Below are 21,507 nucleotides of genomic sequence, written 5' to 3' on the forward strand. Positions count from 1 at the left end.
GATGCTGGACTAGATGGACAGTTTAACTGGATCGAATATGGCTGTCTGTTTTTATGTCATCTTTTTGTATAGTCATGATACATCTTTAATTTATAATCTAAAAAATTTAGAAAAGTACCTAGATGTTGCAATTTAATGCAATGCAAAGTAAATGTACAATGATATTAGAATTAGGGAGGGAAGATGGATAAATTTTGTGCTTCTGTTCTTTTTGTTTTGCAATTCGTTGCCACCTCTACTGTGTAAGAGCCTCTAGGCCAAGGGTATTTTATCCAGATGGCCCTTTACTTACAAACAAAAAACTGTATATAAGAAACCTGCTGTCTCTTGTGAGCTGATGCTTAAAACACAACAACAGAAAGCCCTCATGTTTATTCTTAGGTGTCTTTGTTGCCGCCTTGTTTTTAGTTTGGCTTTTGTTTTTTTGTGGTGGGCCCATAGAAGAAATGCTGTCACTGATTCTCTGTGGGATAAATTTGGTAAAAATCAGTAGCCTGGCTTCTCTTCAAAATATTGGCTGCACTGAGTAAAATTGTGAATAAGTTTATTATATCATTATATTATGGATCCTTTATATGTGGGATAAAGATAGCTAAAAATGCACTACCCAGATTACAGGTTTTGGATGCCAGAATCTCATCAGCTTTATACATTTAATTGACTTGTGGGTTAGTTATTCTGGATACCAGTAAACCAGGGTTTTATTGTGGTTCATTTTACTCATGCTCTACCAATTGTTAAATAACTTTAATGGTACAGCTGTTAGAACAAAGAAGGGTTTGGCAAGGACAGATGGCAATGCAGTATGAGCCTGAAGCTATTTTTCTTCTCCTAGAATAACGTACAGATACTGTCGAAACAAATACTCCTGAAGTGTGAGCATTTGTAATTGTTTTCTTCATAATGATATTTGTGTTTCTGATCTTTTGCACAAGTTTAGACACTTGGGCTTTGTTTCTCCCAAACAATAGATGGAGACAGAACTCCTTCCTACTGTATGAGATGCATGTAAGAAATTTGTTTAGAATAGCATGGGTATAAAACTTGCACATGGTCAAGTCATTGACTTATGATTTTTTCAAAAATGGAATTTAAAAAAAACTTCTGAAGAAAAGAAATTTTCCCCTGATTTGTTCCTTTTCATTGGTCAAACATTGTTCGTTTTCTATAGTTTTGCATTATATTGCAATAGTCAGGGATGTTTAACTGAGGGCCAGGAAGCAGGTACTCATGTAGGTCTTAAAAAGTGGCTTTTCTTATGTCAGAAATATAATAATGTTTAAAAGTTGATAATTTTTTTCCCATTAGCTCATATTTAAAGCAAAATAAAGTTGTGGTTAAAATAACCTTTACATTCTTGACAACTGGAAAGATATATTTAATTGATCTGACATTAACATCATGGTAACCGTTCCTAGACTTTGATATATTGCCACTATACATCTCTGGCACCACAATATTCTTTTAAGTACCATAACAAAGTGATGAACAAAATAGTTTGGTAGGACAAAAACCCCAAATGAAGGTTGGCCTCTTGTGTGCTCTTAAGAGGGTAGCCTCACTTACAGATTTGCTGCCTGGGTAGAGCCTTGAGAGATTAAGTTCTTTGGTCTGTTCAAACATCTATGGATGTTCAATGGAGAGTGAGCTGGTGAATGCCCCAAGATTATCCTCTTTTTTGCTGACAAATGGAATCAGCAGGTTTCCAGGTCTTTCTGATGTGTATCTCTTCGGTTGTCCAGCTTGCGACATGTGGCCCACAATTAAAAAGCTCTTTCTCATTACCCCCTCTCCCCCGAATAGTTGCTATTTGGGAAGGTAGGGCTGTGCCAGGGAGCTTGATACAAACTCAATGAAACGTAAAGTCATAAGACTTTTGCAAATGCAAAAAGAGTTACAGTTCGTGGACACTAACATACCATCGCTCATAAACAATAATAAAGTAAATTGAAACTTCTGTGCAGTGGATTATGGAGAAAACAAATTGCTCTTCTCTTCACTGAAGGGAATTAGTTACAGTTTTTAATCAATTTGAATTAAAACTTTGTTACTAATTAGTCCTGTCTATAATTAAGGTTAAGTATAAGTAGTACAAGTGCAGCATAATCAGATCAGTTACGAAGCCTTGAAATGATCAGCTTTAAGGAGCAAGACATGTTATGGAAGTGTTGTAATATAATACACTAAATAGTAGAAAGAGCAAGTAGAGGAAAAGGCAAGAATTTTATAGTCTTTCCACTGGAATAAAGATCACTTGAAGGACAGCCACGAGCACACAGTTCATGCATTACTGACTTGTGAGAACATAAGAATGGCCATACTGGGTCAGACCAATTGACCATCTCGACCAGTATCCTGTCTTCCGACAATGGCCAATGCTAGGTGCTTCAGAGGGAATGAATAGAAAAGGTAATCAAGTGATCCATCCTGTCGCCCATTCCCAGCTTCTGGCAAAACCGAGGCTAGGGATACCATCCCTGCTAACCTGGCTAAGAGCCATCGATGGACCTATCCTCCATGAATTTATATCGTTCTGTTTTTAACCCTGTTATAGTCTTGGCCTTCACAACATCATCTGGCGAGGAGCTCTGTGTGCTGTGTGAAGGAATATTTTCTTTTTTGTTTGTTTTAAACCTGCTGCCTATTAATTTCATTTGGTGACCCCTAGTTCTTGTGTTTGAGAAGGAGTAAATAACACTTCCTTATTTACTTTCTCCACACCAGTCATGATTTTATATATCTCTATAATATCTCCTCTCCTTCTTCCCCCCCCCCCCCCCGTCGTCTCTTTTCCAAGCTGAAAAGTCCCAGTCTTTTTAACCTTTCCTCTTATGGCAGCCATTCCATACCCCTAATCATTTTTGTTTCCCTTTTCTGAACCTTTTCCAATTCCAGTGTATCTTTTTTGAGATGGGGTCACCACATCTGCATGCAGTATTCAAGATGTGGGCATACCACGGAGTTATATAGAGACAATATGATATTTTCTGTCTAATTATCTATCCCTTTCTTAATGATTCCCAATATTCTGTTCGCTTTTTTGACTGCCGCTGCACATTGAGTGGATGTTTTCAGAGAACTATCCACAGTGACTCCAAGATCTCTTTCATGGACTCCAAGATCTCTTTCAGCTAATTTAGACCCCATCGTTTTATATGTATAGTTGGAATGGCAGTAATTCTGGCCACCTTTTTCTCATAGGCATCCTATCATGACTTTTTTGGTGACTACAGAAACTATGAAACTACATACATACAATCAACGTTCAATTGTCAATTAAAAAAATCCCACCCCATCCCTCTCAAGGGGATCAGGGAACTGGGAATGGGTAGGCAGGAATCTTTCTGATAATTTCAAAATGTGCTTTCCTCTGCTAAACCCCTAATCTTTTCCCAGGAAAATCTAAAGAAAACCTATTACGCCTCTTACTCAGCTAGTAGCTGTGATATCCACTTAATTCACCTCCGTAGTCTACTTGTATGGCTACTTTTATTTTTGGGACAAGTATATTGAATAAGTGAACATAGGAGATATATGAAATGTATATTGATGGGTCGGTTAAGACAGCACTTTGTCCCCCAAGTTGCCCTGTGAAAGATCTTACACTGAAGCAGTTAATTGCATGGATAATACATTTCTCCTATCCCATATTAAATACACAACAGCTCTTGAAACTCACCTTCCTTACCTGGTGATTAAATGTGCTAGATGATAATTGTGCTGTGACATTTTGAACTAGGAATCGCAGAACAATAGAAATGTAGGGCTGGCAAGGACCTGGAAGTCATCAAGGCCAGCCCTCTGTGCTGAGGGAGAACAAAGTAAACCTAGACCATCCCTGACAGCTGTCTCTAACCTGTTCTTAAAAATTCCCAATGATGGGGCTTCCACAACCTCCCTTGGAAGCCTATTCCAGTGCTTAACTATCCTTATTTTAGAAAGCTTTTCCCAATGTTTAATATAAATCTCCCTTGCTGAAGATTAAATCCATTTCTTGTCCTGCCTCTAGAGGACATAGAGAACACTTGTTTACCATCCTCTTCCAAAATGTTAAGGGCTGTTATAAAGACTATCAGGTCCCACCTCAGTCTTCTTTTTTCAAGACTAAACATACCCAATAGTTATAACTTTTCCTTATAGTTCAGGTTTTCTGAACCTTTTATCATTTTTGTTGCTCTTCTCTGAGCGGTCTTCAATTTGCCCACATCTTTCTGAAAGTGTGGCGCCTAGAACTGGACAGAGTACTCCAGCTGAGGCCTCACCTGTTCCGAGTCGAGTCGGACAATTACCTCCCTTGTCTTACATATGACACTCCTGTTAAATATACCCCAGAATATTAGCCTTTGTTGCAACTGCATCACATTGTTGATGCAATTTGTGATGCACGATAGCCCCCAGAGCCTTTTGAGCAGTACAACCATCTAGCCAGTTACTCTGTATTTTGTAGTTATGCATCTGAGATTTTCCTTGTTACGTGAAATACTTTGCACTTTTCTTTATTGAATTTCATCTTGTTGAATTTAGACAAATGCTCCAATTTGTCAAGGTCATTTTAAATTCTAGTTCTGTCCTCCAAAGTGCTTGCAACCTCTCCCAGCTTCTTGTTATCCACAAATTTTATAAACTCCATTATCCAAGACATGAATGAAAATATCGAATCATACCAGACCCAAAATATGCCCTTCCAGTTTAACAGCAAACCATTGATAACTATACTTTGAGTACTGTCTTTCAACCAGTTGTGCACTCACCTCAGAGTAATTTCATCTAGACCACATTTCCCTAGTTTGCTTATGAGAATGTCATGTGGGACTGTGGGACTATGGGACTATGTCAGAGTCCTTACTAAAATCAAGATATATCATCTACTGCTCTCCCTTCTCCCCCATCTACTAGGCCAGTAACTCTGTCAATGAAGGAAATTAGGTTGGCTTGGCATGATTTGTTCTTGACAAGTCTATTCTGGCTATTACTTATAACCCTATTATCCTCTAGGTACTTGCAAATTGTTTAATTTTTTCCAGTATCTTTCCAGGTATCGATGTTAGGCTGACTGGTCTGTAATTCCCTGGGTCCTCTTTGTTATCCTTTTTAAAGATAGGTAGTCCATTTGCCATTCTTCAGTCTTCTGGCACCTCACCTGTCTTCTTGAAGATAATTACTAATAGTTTCAAGATTGCTTCAGCTAGTTCATTAAGTACCTTAGGATGGCCCCTGCCAATTTGAATACATCTAGTTTATCTAAATATTCTTGAACCTGTACTTTCCCTATTTTGGCTTATGCTCCTTCCCCTTGTGTTTAATATTAATTGTGTTGAGTATCTGGTAACCATTTCCCTTTTTAGTGAAGACAGAAGCAGAAATTATACACCTCAACATAGGTACATATAATTGCTTGGGACAAATATGACACACTCCTCAAGAGTGTGAATCCATATGAACAGTTGGTTCAAACACCAGCAACCATGTGTGTGTGGGGTTTTTTTGTTTGTTTTTTGGGTTTTTTTGCAAGAAATGAGCTTTGGGAATGTACTAAAATGTAGAGGGGTTTGTCTACATTTTATGTTCTGATAAGGTACCAGTTAAATCTGATTATGGCTCGTCCTTTAAATGTATCACTCATAGCATCTCTGCCATATTTTATAATTTCTACATAGAGTGATTTCATTATGTGTATGTATCTGTCCAGGCAGTTTCTCTCTTGCCAGTCATTTTTTAATTTCCTTAGGCTGGTAGAAAATGAGGGCTTGTTCACACTTGCAAATGTACTGAAATAGCTGTTCCGGAATAATTATTCCAGAGTAGTTATTTTGGTATAAGCCCCCATTTACACACACTCTCATCTATGAGTGCCTTTTTAATTCATTTATTCCAGAACGAGTATTCACACAGAGGCTTAGACCAAAATAACTATTCCCGAAAATGTCCAAATGTAGACAACCCTGAAGATAAAGGAACATACTCTGTATCCAGCTTCCAGGAAGTTTCACGTCTACTCCAGCTGGAGCAAAGATGCATTATCATTCTGGGCTGATCTACACCGGAATTAATGATCATGTTTTAACACTTGTGAATGCATCAGAAAGTTCTAGTGTAGACAAGAACACAGTCATAGTAATAATCATTTTAACTGGTCAAAGTTAACTGTAGTGTCCTTGTATATACTAAAGCTTTCATTTGTTAGTAAACACGTGTTAAAACAATTTTTAATTCAAATGTAGACATGCTTATGTACAGTACCTCACAAGAATGTTATGAAGCTTACTTCACTAATGTTTGCCATGTGCTTTTGATATTTGGCACTATGGTGCTTTAATCCTTTGACCCAATCTGTAAGAATTTTAAGTGTTCAGCATCCGATTAGTGCTAAGTAGTTGTTTATAAGCATTCATAGGTAAGTGTCTTCCTTGGAATTTCATCGTGCTAAATATGAAGTGTGGGTGTCTTGGGGCAAGTTGTCAAGTATCAGAGGGGTAGCCGTGTTAGTCTGAATCTGTAAAAAGCAACAGAGGGTCCTGTGGCACCTTTAAGACTAACAGAAGTATTGGGAGCATAAGCTTTCATGGGTAAGAACCTCACTTCTTCAGATGCAAGTGGGGCAAGTTGGCATGCTTTGTATGGTTTTAGTTAAAGTACATTGAATGGTTGGTAGTCATACTACTAAGGCAGAAGAATATGCCTGGAAAGTGTTACGCTGTGTATTTTTACATGGCTACATGTGTTTGGGAGCTACCATAGGACTTGCACATTTCAGGCTGTGTGCTTTTGAGAAAGCTGCAGAATCTTAGTACTAAAAAGAGATATTGAATAGTATATTAGGGGTTTGTGCTCCGTCCCTCAGCATCTCATTCTTTGTACTGCAGTCTCAGAGAAGGCTGCTTCATTTCCTTCTCAAAGAGTGAAACAAGCATGGCTACTTCTGTAAGGGAGAAGATTAAATTGATATGTAAAATGGCCCACAATAAAGGGTTAAGTAAAAGAAAGTATACCTATGTGCACAAGGCTCTTGTCAAGCTTGGGACAAATGAGATTTTATTTGAATGCCTGGAGTCTTGACAGCTAGCAGAGAAGCAATCCTATTCAAGACTGAGCTGTAATTTTGTATAATTTTTGCTAGTGCCCTGCTTCTTGGATTTTTAGCTCAGCAGTAAACTCTGTTTCAAATACTATGTATTCGTAACCAACAGTCTCTGTCAGTGCATATCAACTAGTGGCATTTGTATTTTGTGGATGTATAACATATACACCTCTACCCCGATATAACTCTGTCCTCGGGAGCCAAAAAAATCTTACCACGTTATAGGTGAAACCGCGTTGTATTGAACTTGCTTTGATCCGCCGGAGTGCACAGCCCCCCCCCTCCCCCCCGGAGCACTGCTTTACTGCGTTATATCCGAATTCGTGTTATATCGGGTCACATATCTGGGTAGAGGTGTAGTAGAATTATTTTGTGCTTTATATTTCAGTGATAGACGTTTGCTACAACCTGCTCAGGTATGTGACATTTTCAAAGGAGTTATATTGGTCATCTGCTACTTCATGATGCACTATGTTGACTACTCTATGATGTACCATCTGATAAGAGGACAGTCTGTCATAAAACTCTACATCATCTACAACATGCTGGAGGTAAGGGCATTGGCATCAAAAGGAAATGTCAAAGTATGCTTTCTTTCAGAATATCTAATATTGTTATGACTTTTGTACTTTGTACATCTCTCCAATATAGTAAGTAGAAAGATGTTAAACCTCAAGGTGGACTTTAACATATAGTAAAATAGACATGGACATGAAAATATCTCTGAGATGCTTCCATAAAAAAGGGTGCAACAACTTTGATATACATCCTCTTTCATAAATCTGTTTCCTGTAATGCAGTCAGAGTTAATTAAAATAAATGTTAATAAAAAAAATGAGAAAGTGAGAAATAGAAAACGGAGAAGAGACTGAAACTTGAAATGCAAGAGTCAGAGATTATAATAGTTTGAAAAAATTAATATTTGAAATAGGAAGAGCTACTGAGAAGGTTTTGCCCACTAGTGGCAAAATCCTATAGAAGAACAAAGAAAAGGCAAAAGGTAGATGAAATTTATCTGTTTACATTTTCTTTTAAAAAATGTGCCTTTTAGTATGCTTAGGCTTGCCTACAAAAACCAAAATCAGTACTTTCAACCTCTCCCAATCCATACCATCAGAGAAAAGTCTGAGTGCATGGATAGAGTTTAGAGGAGTGTTAAAGAAACAGGCGAGGGAAGCAGAGAGAGAGAAGGTCTGTGAGGTAAAGGGAAGTCCTGTAAAAACTCAAAGTATTTGTGTAACGGGGTTCATGCACCATTGGCACCTGCTGCTGGCTGTCTTGGGAATTAGCTCAGTGCCCTCTTCAGGTGGTGTCTCACCACCATCATTCCTGCTCTAGGATCCACGTCTCTTCAAGGACCGTGGCATCCTCTTCAGTCACACAGCCCTCTGGCAGTGCCACATACTTTGCTACCCCCTTCCGGGGGACCTGCAGTCTGCTGTTCAGCCACTTCCATTAGTGGCTACTGCAGCATATTGTCTGGCCACCTCCTCATGGCCCCAGCATCCTCTTTGCCCTTGCCTCAGGGACTCCTCCTGCAAACCCCAGCAGTCAGCCAGGAGCTGTCTCTCGCTCCCCCCGGTCCCTGCTCACAGCACTGCTCTGTCCTGGGTGCTGGCAGTTCTCTCAGCACTCCAGAGGCACAGTCCTTCCTCCCTGGGCTCCTAGCAGAGAACTGCCCTCCTCTGCCCTGCAGCTCCCTTTTTATATGGGTCTGCTTGGCCCTGATTGGCTGCTCCTTTCAGCCCTTCTCTGATTGGCTGACTCCTGCATAGCCTCCTTAGGGCTCTATTAACCCCTTAGAGCCCGGTGTGGGGCAGGCGCCCCATCACAATCTGTTTTTGTATTATTCATTATTATTATTCAAAGCTTTTGGACAACTGTGCTTTTACAACTGTGATTTTCTTATCACTAAAATGTAATGAACAATAGTAAATAACATTTAAGAAAATGTAATTGGATAAGGCTTGAGTCTGACCTTCGATCTGCATTTCTGTAGCATGTAAATAGCATAACGTGTTTAAGGGGCTACTACAGCCCCTGTTGTTCTGCCAGGATACTACAGTGTTCCTAATCGTCCTTGAATAATTAGTATGATACAGATGTCTAACAAACCTTTGAGGATTATTGAGATTGGGCTGTGGTTTATCCAAAATCTGGAGATTTTAGTTCTAGACATGAATTATTCCCTACTGCTGTTTGAAAATAATGAATAAGAAGCACATTTCAGAACCACAATATTAATACACTTCCTGAAATAAGCGATGTGTGAGAGTCACCTTGGATGTTTAGTTGTTAAGGCTTTCTTGCCTTGCAAGTGATTTTTTTTTATTACTACTTTTAAATAATCTGGAAATCAAAATGCAAAATTCAGCACTCTGACATCATGTGGACTGAGACATTCTAGGAGACATTCATCCACATACAGTTTCTTAATCTCTGACGGTATGAGTGATCATGATTTAGTAAGTAAATCCAAGTATGGTACAATTTATTAATGCTCAAAATAGTTTTTCATTTCAGTTTAACTGTTTCAAAACACTGACCAAATACAGTGATGGCTACTTATTACAGTATTTTGCTCAGCGAAGCAGAAGGCGTGTGTCATCTCCTCACTGAGTTAACAGGGAGAGAATTTGAGAGTGGCTTTATCTGAATCCAAGCAGAACCAATAGTGCACTTCCCTGCTCTAGAGCAAGGAAATAGTTTCTCCTGATCTGAATTCTGTGTTCTGATACTGCTCATATAACTACTGTAGTTAGCAAAGCACACTCCCTTTAATTTCAGTGGAGAAGGATCCAACTAGAAAGTGTATTGGATTTCTTTGATCTGCCATGAATAACTTTCATGCCTGGCAGAGCAGGAAAAGTGATTTCTGCAGGCTTTTTACAAGCCTACATCACAGCAGAAAACAGAGGGTCCTAGGTCCCACTCAGCATACTTGCTGGGAGCATGTTTCCATTTTACCCAAACACAGATCTGCCACTAGTAGTACACCTTTCATGTATAAGAATAGACACTTTTTAATTTTTTTTAAAAAAGCAATAACCAGACTTACATTTGTATCAAAATATACTTAACTCAGATTTCTCATTTTGAAATTTTAATTTGGAGAAATGATTAGTCTGACAAAGATGTTTACAATGATGTTTTCGGCTGTCTCTGGGTCAGAGAAAATTGTCCTGCAAATGAATTTGATAGAAATAAAAAACTTCCAAATAATGTGCTGAATGCCGCCCCAATAACTAGGCTGAGGGATGCGTTCAGCCCAGTTGGCTTAAAATGACGCTTTTCTTTTTTTAGATTCAGACCCACCGGCTCCTGCTCCTTATGAAGCCCCAGCGTGTGTTATGCTGGTGTCACAACATTCACCATGGAACTCTACTGGAGCCTGGAGCCGGCATATAGGGTTTAGGTAAGTCCACTTTAAAAAAACCCCAACAATATTGCGTGGTGTTTCCTTGTTTTATACCCTAAGGGATATAAAATATTAAAATGTTAAAAGAAAAAAAATACCTTTTAAACCCCCCGCAATATTGTGCACGAAACCAAACTTACCTGACTCCTTAAGTATTCTATATTGGGTGCCACTTTAGTAAAGTACATGATGGGGCATCACACGGAGCTGGAGCTAGGGGTTGTTGACCACCTTCACTGAGAAGTAAAAAAGCCGAAAACAGTGCCATTGTAAATATCCTTTTGAATTAACCTAATTCTTTTTCTAATTTAAAATTTCAAGCTGCTAAATTTGAAATAACTCAGAGTCGGCGATTCTGTTATCATAATGCTGTGAGGGTAGCCAGTTAATACGAAATGCTACTCTTAAGTGTCTTCTTTGGGACATTCAGCATTTAACTGTACCATTTGCTGTTTTGGTCAAATCTTCACCTTTAAGTTTTTTAGTGGTACTAAATAATGAATGTTAGCTTGAGAGTTTGTTGAACTTTTCTAATTTCTGTCAGAAGTTGTTCTTCAATAACTTTTTAAAATTTGAGTAACAGCTTAAAAAAAAAAAAAAAAAAAAAAAAAGCATTGAGCCCTGGCTGACTTTACCTTGTTCTATGAAAAACCTTTTAGTTAATGTGGCAGGACTTGCTTGTATCTCTTCTGTTCTACTCTGATATTACTGCTTATAGCCTTTACTTGTCTAAAGTTGTCATTTTTAGTTTACAAAAGAACAGCTGAATGAAGCATTAATCTTAATACATTTTACGACAATGTTTGTGTTTTATATCATGATCTTATTACTGCAGTTTAATAAGGAATGGTAATGTATTAGTGTTGTTGTATTTATCTGTTTACTTGGGTCAGACTCGTAAGAGATGGAAAATACTTATTAATTCATCCAGACATGCTCTATAAATATAGAATTGTTCTCTAAAGTACATCTTCCAATGCTTTGTTCATTTTAATTTTAAATATTCCAGACTTGTATGTATGTGCTGGAGGAAGAGGTTCCATCACTTCTCTTCTGAAGTGCCTTCCATTTGGCATTATCTCCAGTTGCTGAGAACTAAATTTAATTACCTTGACCTTTCTTGCTGCTGTATTGAATAGCAAATTTGTGTAATTTGCTATACGTGATTATTTCTGCATTCCTTTCAGAATTGTTGCTTTCTGGGTTCTCCCTCCCCCATTGCATATATATTTCGGATTGCATTTCCTAAGATGTCTGCAGTTTTCCAAATCAATTCTCATGTTATATTCTGCCCATTTTTCTAATCCCTCTAGATCCCTTTGTATCATTTTTCTGTCCTCTTTGGTATTTGTAATTCCTTTAAATATTATCTGAATTTGTGCCGTTTATTCTGTGCTCGAGGGCATTAGTGAAGATGTTATACGAACAGACCAAATGACAATCTTTGCAGTACCCCACTAGACATCTCCTCCCTCTTTCTCCCAACTTGATACTTTGCTGTTTATCAGTACCTTTTCCTTCATTCTTTTAAAATATTTGGAAAAAATGAGATGCAGGCTGACTTTGTGGCATGATAGTGAACAGGTTGTTTTGTGAAAGAAGTTTGAATTAACTAACCACAGGCTGCCATAGCTGAAGTTTGTTGCCAGGGCCCAGGATTTCATGTCATAAGTACATAAGAACAGCCATACTGGGTCAGGTCCATCTAGCCCAGTATCTTATCTTCTGACAGTGGCCAGAGCAAGATGCTTCAGAGGGGATGAACAGAACAGGGCAATGTCGATCATCCATCCCTGGTCGTCCAGTCTCAGCTTCTGGCAATTGGAGGTTTAGGGACATCCAGAGCATGGAGTTGCATCTCTGACCACCTTGGCTAATAGTCATTGATGGACCTATCCTCTATGAACTTACCTAATTATTTTTGATCCAGTTATATGTTTGGCCTTCACAACATCCCATGGCAACATGTTCCACAGGTTGACTGTGCATTGTGTGGAGAAGTACTTCCTTTTGTTTTAAACATGCTGTGTATTAATTTAATTAGGTAACCACTGATTCTTGTGTTATATGAAAGGGTAAATAACACTTCCTTATTCTCTTTCTCCACAACATTCATGATTTTACAGACCCCTATCATATCCCCCCTTAGTCATGTCTTTTCTAAACTGAATGTTCCCAGTCTTTTTAATCTCTCCTGGTATGGCAGTTGTTCCATACCCCCTAATAATTTTTGTTGCCTTTCTCTGTAACTTTTCCAATTCGGATCTATCTTTTTAGAGATGAGGCAATCAGAACTGCATGCAGTATCCAAGGTGTGGGTGTACCATGGATTTATATAGTGGCATTATGATATTTTCTGTTTTATGTTTCCCTTTCCTAATGGTTCCTAATGTTCTGTTAGCTTTTTTGACTGCCATGATGTCTCCAAGATCTTTCTTGAGTGGTAACAGCTAATTTAGACCCCATCATTTTGTATTTATAGTTGGGATTATTTTTTCCAATGTGCATTACTTTGCACTTATCAAATAGGTGTCTAGTGCCTGATTAAGTCCTGCTCAAAGAGAGGTATGGTAGGGTTGAGTAGACCAGTTAGGAATATAAACAAAGCAACTGTAACATAGCATTGGGAAAGCTTTGCAGTGGAATGATGTGTCCAAAAAAGGAAAATCATATGAAAAAAATTGTGCCTCTAAGGCCCTTTTTGTGGGTTGAGCTTTAACTATTGCAATGTATTTAAATGACTTATTTTAATAGGAGAAGCACTGTTTTAAAATATTAAAAGGTCTCTCTCTTTAGGTGGCCGATCGCCTGTTTTCCTCTTTTGGGCAAGATATTTTGGATGCCCTTTATTGGACAGCTACTGAACCTAAGGAGAGAAAAAGAGCTCATATAGGTGTGATTCCACACTTTTTCATGGCAGTGCTGTATGTCTGTATCCTTCCTTGCTTTTTGTCAGAATTAATTGCAACAATTTTCTTTAGCTTGTTGTACATTAGGTTAAAGAGTTTCTCAATAAATTAAAATAAGAATAATTTTAAAACAGAATTGTGTAAAATTATTTGAATACGTTTCTGAGCTTGCCTGAAATTACATATTCACATTCATTTTCAGAATAAGATTTACAGTATTTCATTTTTTAAAAGTGAATTGAAACGCTTTTAACGTGCCAAGATGTGAGTTAAGAGTTGTATTTCTCTTGCAGCAATTGATGATCTTGCTAACACCAAAAGTGAAGCAAATGGAAACAAATGGACTATGAATGAATATTGGTTGTGCTTACATTGATTATTTTCTCACAAGAGGTTTTAAAATATCAATTTTACTATCTTCGGTACAGCATAATTGCCCTCCTAATTTGAAAATATTTGAAAAAATATGATAACTCTTTAACAATTATTTTTGCTTCCCTCCTCCAGCTCTAGGGTTTTTTTTCTAGTTTGTCACTAGATTAAATACATTCATATATTGTATTTCTCCTGATGTTGCCCCATGCAGCCGCGCAACACAGTGTTGTTCTTTAACTGTGGAGGTTGGCTTGAGGTGCCCGTCAGAGAAGCTTGTCTGTCAATCTTCTTTGACTTCCCAATTGGGTTATAGAAGCAAGAAACTTTATAAGGCGGAAATTCATATCTTCTTTATGGTAGTGTCTTCTAATGTCAATAAACAATGGGAATGGTTCTTATTTCTTTGCCATGTTAAGTAAATCAAGGCAGAAGATTTTCTTATTGCATGCAGATGGGTTCCTAGACTTTCGTTTGTTGATATATGATGAATTGGGAGTCCAATAGATGTTTGTCTCTTCAAAAATAATTAAGTGCAGTGTTGTCTGCCACTTAGAATTCAATAGGGAAAAATGCATGGCTATGGGCCCATTTCAGTCTCTTGCTCAACTACCAGAGAGGAAAGAATCATAGAGCCATAGAAATGGAGGGCTGGAAGGAACCTCAAGAAGTCTTCTAATCCATTCCTCTGCACAGAGGCAGGACCACATATATCAGACTGTCCCTGATAGGTGTTTGTCTAACCTGTTCTTAAAAACCTCTGGTGATGGAGGTTCCCCAACCAACCTTGGAAGCCTATTCAAGTGCTTAACTATCCTTATACTTAGAGAGTTTTTCCTGGAATGTTTCTTGGGGAGGGAAAGTAAGGGGAGAGCCCTCTCCTGCTTATTTTTCCTCATTGCTTTATTTATTAGACTTAAATTTATTACTGCTTCTGCTATTTCACTGGCGTGCTTTTGTGGCAGCTCTTCTGGTGACAGTTTTTCTCTGTGACTGACAAGATGTGGTGTCTCTAACTTAGATCAACAAGAGGTACAGAAACCAGCAGCAGTAATGCTAGATCCAGAATTACTACATGCCAGTTACAGTGTGCAAAGCAGTTGTTACACACTCAGACTCCATCATCTCAAGTACTTTCAGGCTATATTAACATTTCTCTTACGTGATGACATTAGGCTCTTTCAAAACAGGAAACCTTGATGCAGCCTGGAACATGACCTGCAAAAGAATGCTGTTTCTATCAGAGTAGAATGAACTGCCTAGTAGAGGACTTCAGTGCCTTAACTTAATATTATGTGATTAACGTTGTAAAACGCTGTGGTATATTACAAGCATGCTGTGGAAATATAAGCAGTTCTGAAACTCACAGGTTTGAGTGTAAGAAATTGCTATAACTTAGAATCTTATTACAGTGCTCATGTAAAAAGCATATCAACACAGTGATGAAATCCTGGCCCCATTGAAGTCCATGAGAATTTTACCTCCACAAGTACTATATAACTACTAATCTACTCCAGGAATTAATTTTTCAGTGATGCATGAAATATTTTTGTATTTTCTATTAATTTTGAGGACAAAATAATATCTTTGTCTGAATTTTTTTTCAAAGTTTTGGATGATGCTAATATAACACAGTACAGAAATGTACTTTTCAAATGTCATTTTCTTTAACACTGCTATTTTCAGTCTTGCATGCTATTCTTATAATGGTCCAAGCAACAACACTTAACGTAGCCTTCAACTCCCACAACAAGTCACTGCTTACCATCATGATGTCTAATAATGTAAGTATGAAGTAAATTTGATTTTTACCTCAGAGTAATAAGCAAATACTTGTTCATCTCGTTCATTTATGAGCGACACAGTGCATTTTAGCATCATTGTTCCACAGGACAAATTTTTAATGCCTAGAGAGTAGTATAACTTCATAATTGTATATATACCCTCAGTTATCCTAAACATAGCATCTGAATAAATTAATTGTTGGATCATCTTTGGCTTTCAATTAAAAAAAATTAACATTCCATAGCACATGAATAATCTGTAATGAAGCTAACTGTTTGTGTTTAAAATTACAGTTCGTTGAAATAAAAGGAAGTGTTTTCAAGAAGTTTGAGAAGAACAATCTTTTTCAAATGTCAAACAGTGGTATGTATATTTACATAGGTCAGAAAAATATTACTAATTCAAATTTGTTATTTCAAGTATAGTCTTCCATTATGTTTATGGTATTGATACAACAGCTATTATCTTGAAGTAGCTGTTGAGCACTCTGTATTTCTGTTAATGTAGACCTGAATTCTAGATCACTTCATTACTGCTTTGTTTAATAGGACTAAACCAAGAATTCAGTTTTAGGAACATTGTATTTGCACAAATAACTGTGTTTGCACTTTAGTACCTAAATATGCCAGGAATCTGTCTATGCATTGTCTGTCTACTTAAATACACTCCAAAATTCACACATTTAACCTACTCAAACACCATTTAAGATTATTGCCAAATTCAGAAACCACTGGTAGACCACAACATTATTAAATACCACTTAATATATCCCTTGTTAGCAAGTATCCTGACACCTCTGCTATGTTAGCGATCACTGGGGCTTATGTGCATAGCACAATATCATGTTTTATTCTGATGAGCAAACAATGTAGTGAAATAAATGTATTTTGAGAGTATATTATGAAATCATGGTAGTTTTTAGAGCATGTCAGAAAGAACCGTAGATCTGCACGTTAGATAAAATTAAGACCACAGGAGGCTTAGGTCTTGTCTATATGGTATGTTAGTCCGTGCTAGAGGGATGTAAATTCTAGTGCACACTAGTATGTTGCTCACCAATTGACCTGTGCGGACCCTGCTAACACACACTAAAAGTTTCCTACTGGATGTTAATGTAGTCCTGTTTCAAACGCTCACTAGAATTTTTAGTGTAAGCCAGCAAGGTCAACTCAGGCCAGTTAGTACACGACATGCTAGCGTACACTAATTTACACCCCTCTAGTGCAAACTAACACACTGTATAGACAAGCCGCTAAAGAACACAAACTGTGCATCTGGGGTTCATGATTATGTTGCTGAATGTATTGAAATTTGGAAACTCTCTAGATTAGAAAGATTGTCCCGGGAAGAGAAGTCTCAACTATCCTTTGACTTAAGTACTTTTGTCATAATATTTCAGGTGGACAGTAGAAATTTTCATATTAATTTCAGTACCTAGTTAGGAAAAATATTTTTTTGATGCTTTGAGATATAGTATGATGTTGAAGTGATGTTAAGGGGCTCTTTATTCCTGGTATCTCCTCATACAGGTGCAGTGCATTAACCTTAGAAAAAAGAATCTTTTGTCTATCAGTTCTTCATTTCATGCATATGTGATACGCAAGAGTTAAAATTAAAAATTATATATGAGTGCACAGATGCACACAATCACACATTAAATAAAAAGCTTTAATTTTCTCTTTGACACTCTCTCAACTTTTAAATGAAGAAGATACTTTCCTTTAAATCAGGCTTTAGTAAAGAAACTAAACCAATGATTAACTGTAAAACTTAATGTAAAATGGATCATTTGAAGTGTTCCAAGAGTTAGATTTTAGCAAACTGCTTTATCATTTGAATATCTGACTTGTGTATGTGAGACACTAAGATCACAGCTCTGTCACAATCTTCACTTCTGGAGGGGAATATGTCTAGTGCAGGTGACTGGGTTCTTAGGTCTGCCAATTACTTGCTTTTTGACTCTGAACAAGATGATTTGTGTCTGCTTCAGTGACTTTATCCCTCTGGAAAATCGGTGTGATACTACTTCAGTTAATGTTTGTTTTCATGGTATCTTTAAATTCTTGGATAAGAGGTGATACATGAGTAAACATAGTAGAATAATAAAACAATAAATTTAAATAATTCTCGTATTATATTAAACTTGTCTTTTTTATTAGAAGTCTGTGAAAGCTAAAAAATTGATACTCTTCAGCCATGTTGGAAGGAACTCTTATCCAGTGCTAGTGGTGATAATTTCTGGTGGCCAATTTTAAATATCAACTTTAAAGAATGAAATGTGACGTGTAATTAAAATCTGCTTAATGCGAGTCTTTGTGCAAGTAAAACTGGATTGCTGGAATGTTCACAAAGTGAACATAAAAACGGGCCTGAGCAAGGCCAAAACAAATTCTCTCTTAATTTCTGAGTATTCACTCAAGTTTATTTGTAATATTCACCCAGCTCGGTTTTTGTTTGGTCTTATGATTTTCAGGGTCCCAATCATGGTTCTTAAGTTAGTGGAGTTCTACTTAAAATAGATTAGAGGCTATGATTATCAACCATTTCTCATTTATTCTGTTTTATTGTTGGGCACTGTTAGCAATGATCTGTAATGGCAATGTCAAGTTTCGCTCCTAGCCATGGGGCGAAGTGAGGCCATGCATTATGCCAGATGGGTATAGAAACAGATGAGTGCATGCAAGAGTGCACAAAACAAGTGAGTTTATTCTCTTCAAATTGATAGCTAACTTTTCCTGAAATGATTCATAGAACTTTAATGAATCACCACATATTGTATGCCTAAAAAGAGAAAAAAGCAAGTTTTCTAAGCTCTCCATGTGTGTTTAGAGTTTCAGATGTACCATAATACTTTTCCAACAGTATAGAGAGCACTAAATTAAGCACTGCAATTTGCACTTACTGTCTGGCAAATCAATTTGTAAGATTGTTTGTATATTTGGTATTAGCCCCTTTCCACTTGTGGTTCGATAGCTTCAATTGCATGCAGTGAAACAGTAGCACATTTTGTGTTAGCTTACTGTGGAAATTCTGACTTGTATCACCAAAGTATTAAAACATCAACGGGTATGTCTGCACTTAAAATGCTACAGCAGCATAGCTGCAGTGCTTCAGTGTAGACACTGCCTATGCCAATGGGAGGAGTTCTCCTGTCTACATAAGTAATCCACCTCCCCAGGAGGCTGTAGCTATCTACTCTGGGGGTTAGGTCAGTATAGCTATATCTCTCAAGTCTGGTCTATACTACATACCTATATCGGTATAACTGAATCGCTCAGGGGTGTGAAAAATCCACACCCCTGAGCAACATAGTTATACTGACCGAACCCGAACGTGTAGATAGCGCTATGTTGGTGGGAGAGCGTTCTCACTCTTTTGTTGGGTACAGCAAAGTCAGATACTTTATTCTCTTAAGCAGCTACATAAAGGGAGAGAGTGCACCAGGACACAGGGTCTCCCCCTCCTGGGCAGGTCTCTCAACAGGTAAACAATTACAGCAAGCATTTATACCTTTTGTTACAGACAATGAAAAGCAACAGCTGCATTTTGTTTATACATAGGTCATTCTGATATCTTGTTTTTCTCACTTATGTAGACTCTTAGTCTACATTCCATATTGTCTGCACATTATCTACACAAGGTTGCAACAACTTCTCACACAGTTCTTTCCCACTCGCCTCACACAATCCTCGCTTCTACAAATCTCACGTTATTAGGGTTACAGTTAGCCTGACTCTTGCTAACAAACTATCATGCATTGCAATCCCCTTCCTGTCAGTTCTTCCTCTGCTTCCACCCCCCGCCCCTTTTGTACTACTGTACAACAAACATTCTCAAATCTCTATTTGCATTAAGTCTTGGAATTCAGATGCTACATCAGATGCTTCAGCCTTAGGGGTTTTGATTGGATGTATTGACAATGCATGATTAGCATGGACATGAAAGGTATTACTATTAGTACGTCCTTTACAACAACAATAACATAATCCTAAGCTAACTGATAACAATACAAGCAATAACATTCCCATAGCAATAATATGATGGGATTGTTGTACAGTTTTAGTCATAAAGCACAATGCATCATACTTAGTACATAAAGTAGACACACTCTAAGCTGTCTGAAAGGCATACTTTTCAACTTGATATATATTTTGAAGCATGTGAATTTGCCCTTGTATTTCAGAGATTCTTTGAACCTCTGGTAACAGTGAAAGCAAATTTTAAAATCGATCAGGCACTAAGCTGGTCCAATTAAAGGGTATCTGGAACCTAAGGGCTACTTGCAAAATTCTCTCTGCAGGCCAGTAAATAATATGATTGCCTGCAGCTGTAGTGAGATTAAAATGTATGTCTTGCAATGTGGTGGCTTTAACATACACACAGCTATCATTAGCTTGAAAAAGTAAGTGCCCTGTCAGGGTAGTTCCTTTTCCCCTACCCTCCCAGCAAACATGATCATAAACAGTGACAACTTTTCCTGGCTTCAGTTTACGTATACACTGAAGCTATGGGGGTCTTTCTACCCATCTCTGCAACTCTAGGTGCTCCTTCACGACTTGGCCCTCAGGCCGGGTCACTGCATGTTTCCCCCTTCCGAGGTATCAAACTGTCCCAAGAGTCCACTTTCCACTAATTGGTCTGTGCCACTTCCCCAGTGGCTGGTAGGTGAACCTGGACCCACCCTCTGCTCTGGGTTCCAACTCGGGCCCTTTCATTAGCAGCCAAAGTCTGCCCTATCCTGTCCCTTGCTCCTTTTCCCCTGAGCAATTTCTACTTTTCTGCATTTGCCAGCCCAAACTCCCTCCTACCAGAGAGTAACTGTAGGGTACTTGCTTGTATAGACCCGAACACACCTTCCTTTTCCCAGGGAGTGACTGCAGACTCCTTCCCTGCAGTCCCCCAGCTGTTCTCGGCTCCTGAGCTTTCTATAGGCCCCTCCTGTTCCTGTCCAGCTGAGCCTCATCTGATTAATTGCTGCCCCCTGGCTCCTCCTCCAGGGGAAGCCTGGGCATTTAATTGGCCTACCTAGCCACCTTAACCCCTTCAAGTCCTGTGTCGGGTAACTTTACCCCTCTCCTCCCTACCAGCCCTCCATTTTAGTTACAGATGCATCAGACCTGAGTTGGAGGGTCCCTGCAGACTGATGGTCTCTGGGCACCTCAGGATCTAATGACTCTCAGAAATATCAGAGAGTTAAGATCTGTTCAGCCGTCCTCCAAGAAAGAGTTTGCTGATTCTAACAAACAACTTTGCAACCATGTTTTACATAAACAGACAGAGAAGGGGCACACTCGAGACAGCTCTGACAGGCAGCAATCTGCCTCCGGATCTTTTGCATAACCAGTTCATCTCAGAGTTGTTTACCTTCCAGGGAAGCAGAACACATTGGTGGGTTGACTGAGCAGGACTTTCTCCAATCACCATGAGTGGTCTCTATTTCTGGATATTGCCAAGTCCATCTTACTGCTCTGTGGAACTTCCCAGGTAGACCTATTTGAGGTCTGCTGTACACTCCAGAGTTAGGTCGATGCAAGGCAGCTTATGTTGACTCAACTAAGGAAGCATCTACTATTAAAATTTCACTTGACCAACGTAACTGCCCCGCTATGCCAACTTAATAACTCTACCTCCATAAGCAGCGTAGTGTCTAGGTTGATGCAGTGTCAGTGTAGACACCTCATTGCTTATGTTTGTTACTGGCTTTCAGGAGCCATTCCACAATGTCCCACGCCAACAGTACAATCAATAAAAGCACTCCTGGTGAGTATGCACACTGAAGACACAAGGAGTAAAGTGTAGACACATGCAAGCGATGTGATTACTGTGGCAGCTGTATGCCGACATAAGTTAAGTCAGCTTAATTTTATAGTGTAGACATGGCCTTCATTTCCCAGACCTGAAGAAGACCTCTGTGTAAGCTCGAAAGCTTGTGTGTCTCTCACCAA

General features: G+C 38.4%; 1 protein-coding gene across 4 annotated transcripts in view; it reads left to right on the forward strand.

Moving 5' to 3' along the window:
• Window positions 1–21,507, forward strand: part of TAPT1 (transmembrane anterior posterior transformation 1) — a 112,560-nt gene that overhangs the window by 53,207 nt on the left and 37,846 nt on the right. For all 4 annotated transcript variants that reach the window (XM_005296157.5, XM_005296155.5, XM_005296156.5 and 1 more), the window contains 4 exons: window positions 7,467–7,629; window positions 13,293–13,428; window positions 15,464–15,561; window positions 15,856–15,925. In XM_005296157.5, coding sequence (XP_005296214.3) covers window positions 7,467–7,629; window positions 13,293–13,428; window positions 15,464–15,561; window positions 15,856–15,925 — 467 coding nt within the window. The remainder of the gene's footprint in view (window positions 1–7,466; window positions 7,630–13,292; window positions 13,429–15,463; window positions 15,562–15,855; window positions 15,926–21,507) is intronic.

Source organism: Chrysemys picta, chromosome 5, assembly GCF_011386835.1.
Source record: "Chrysemys picta bellii isolate R12L10 chromosome 5, ASM1138683v2, whole genome shotgun sequence".
In the NCBI taxonomy this organism is placed as follows: Eukaryota; Metazoa; Chordata; order Testudines; family Emydidae; genus Chrysemys; species Chrysemys picta.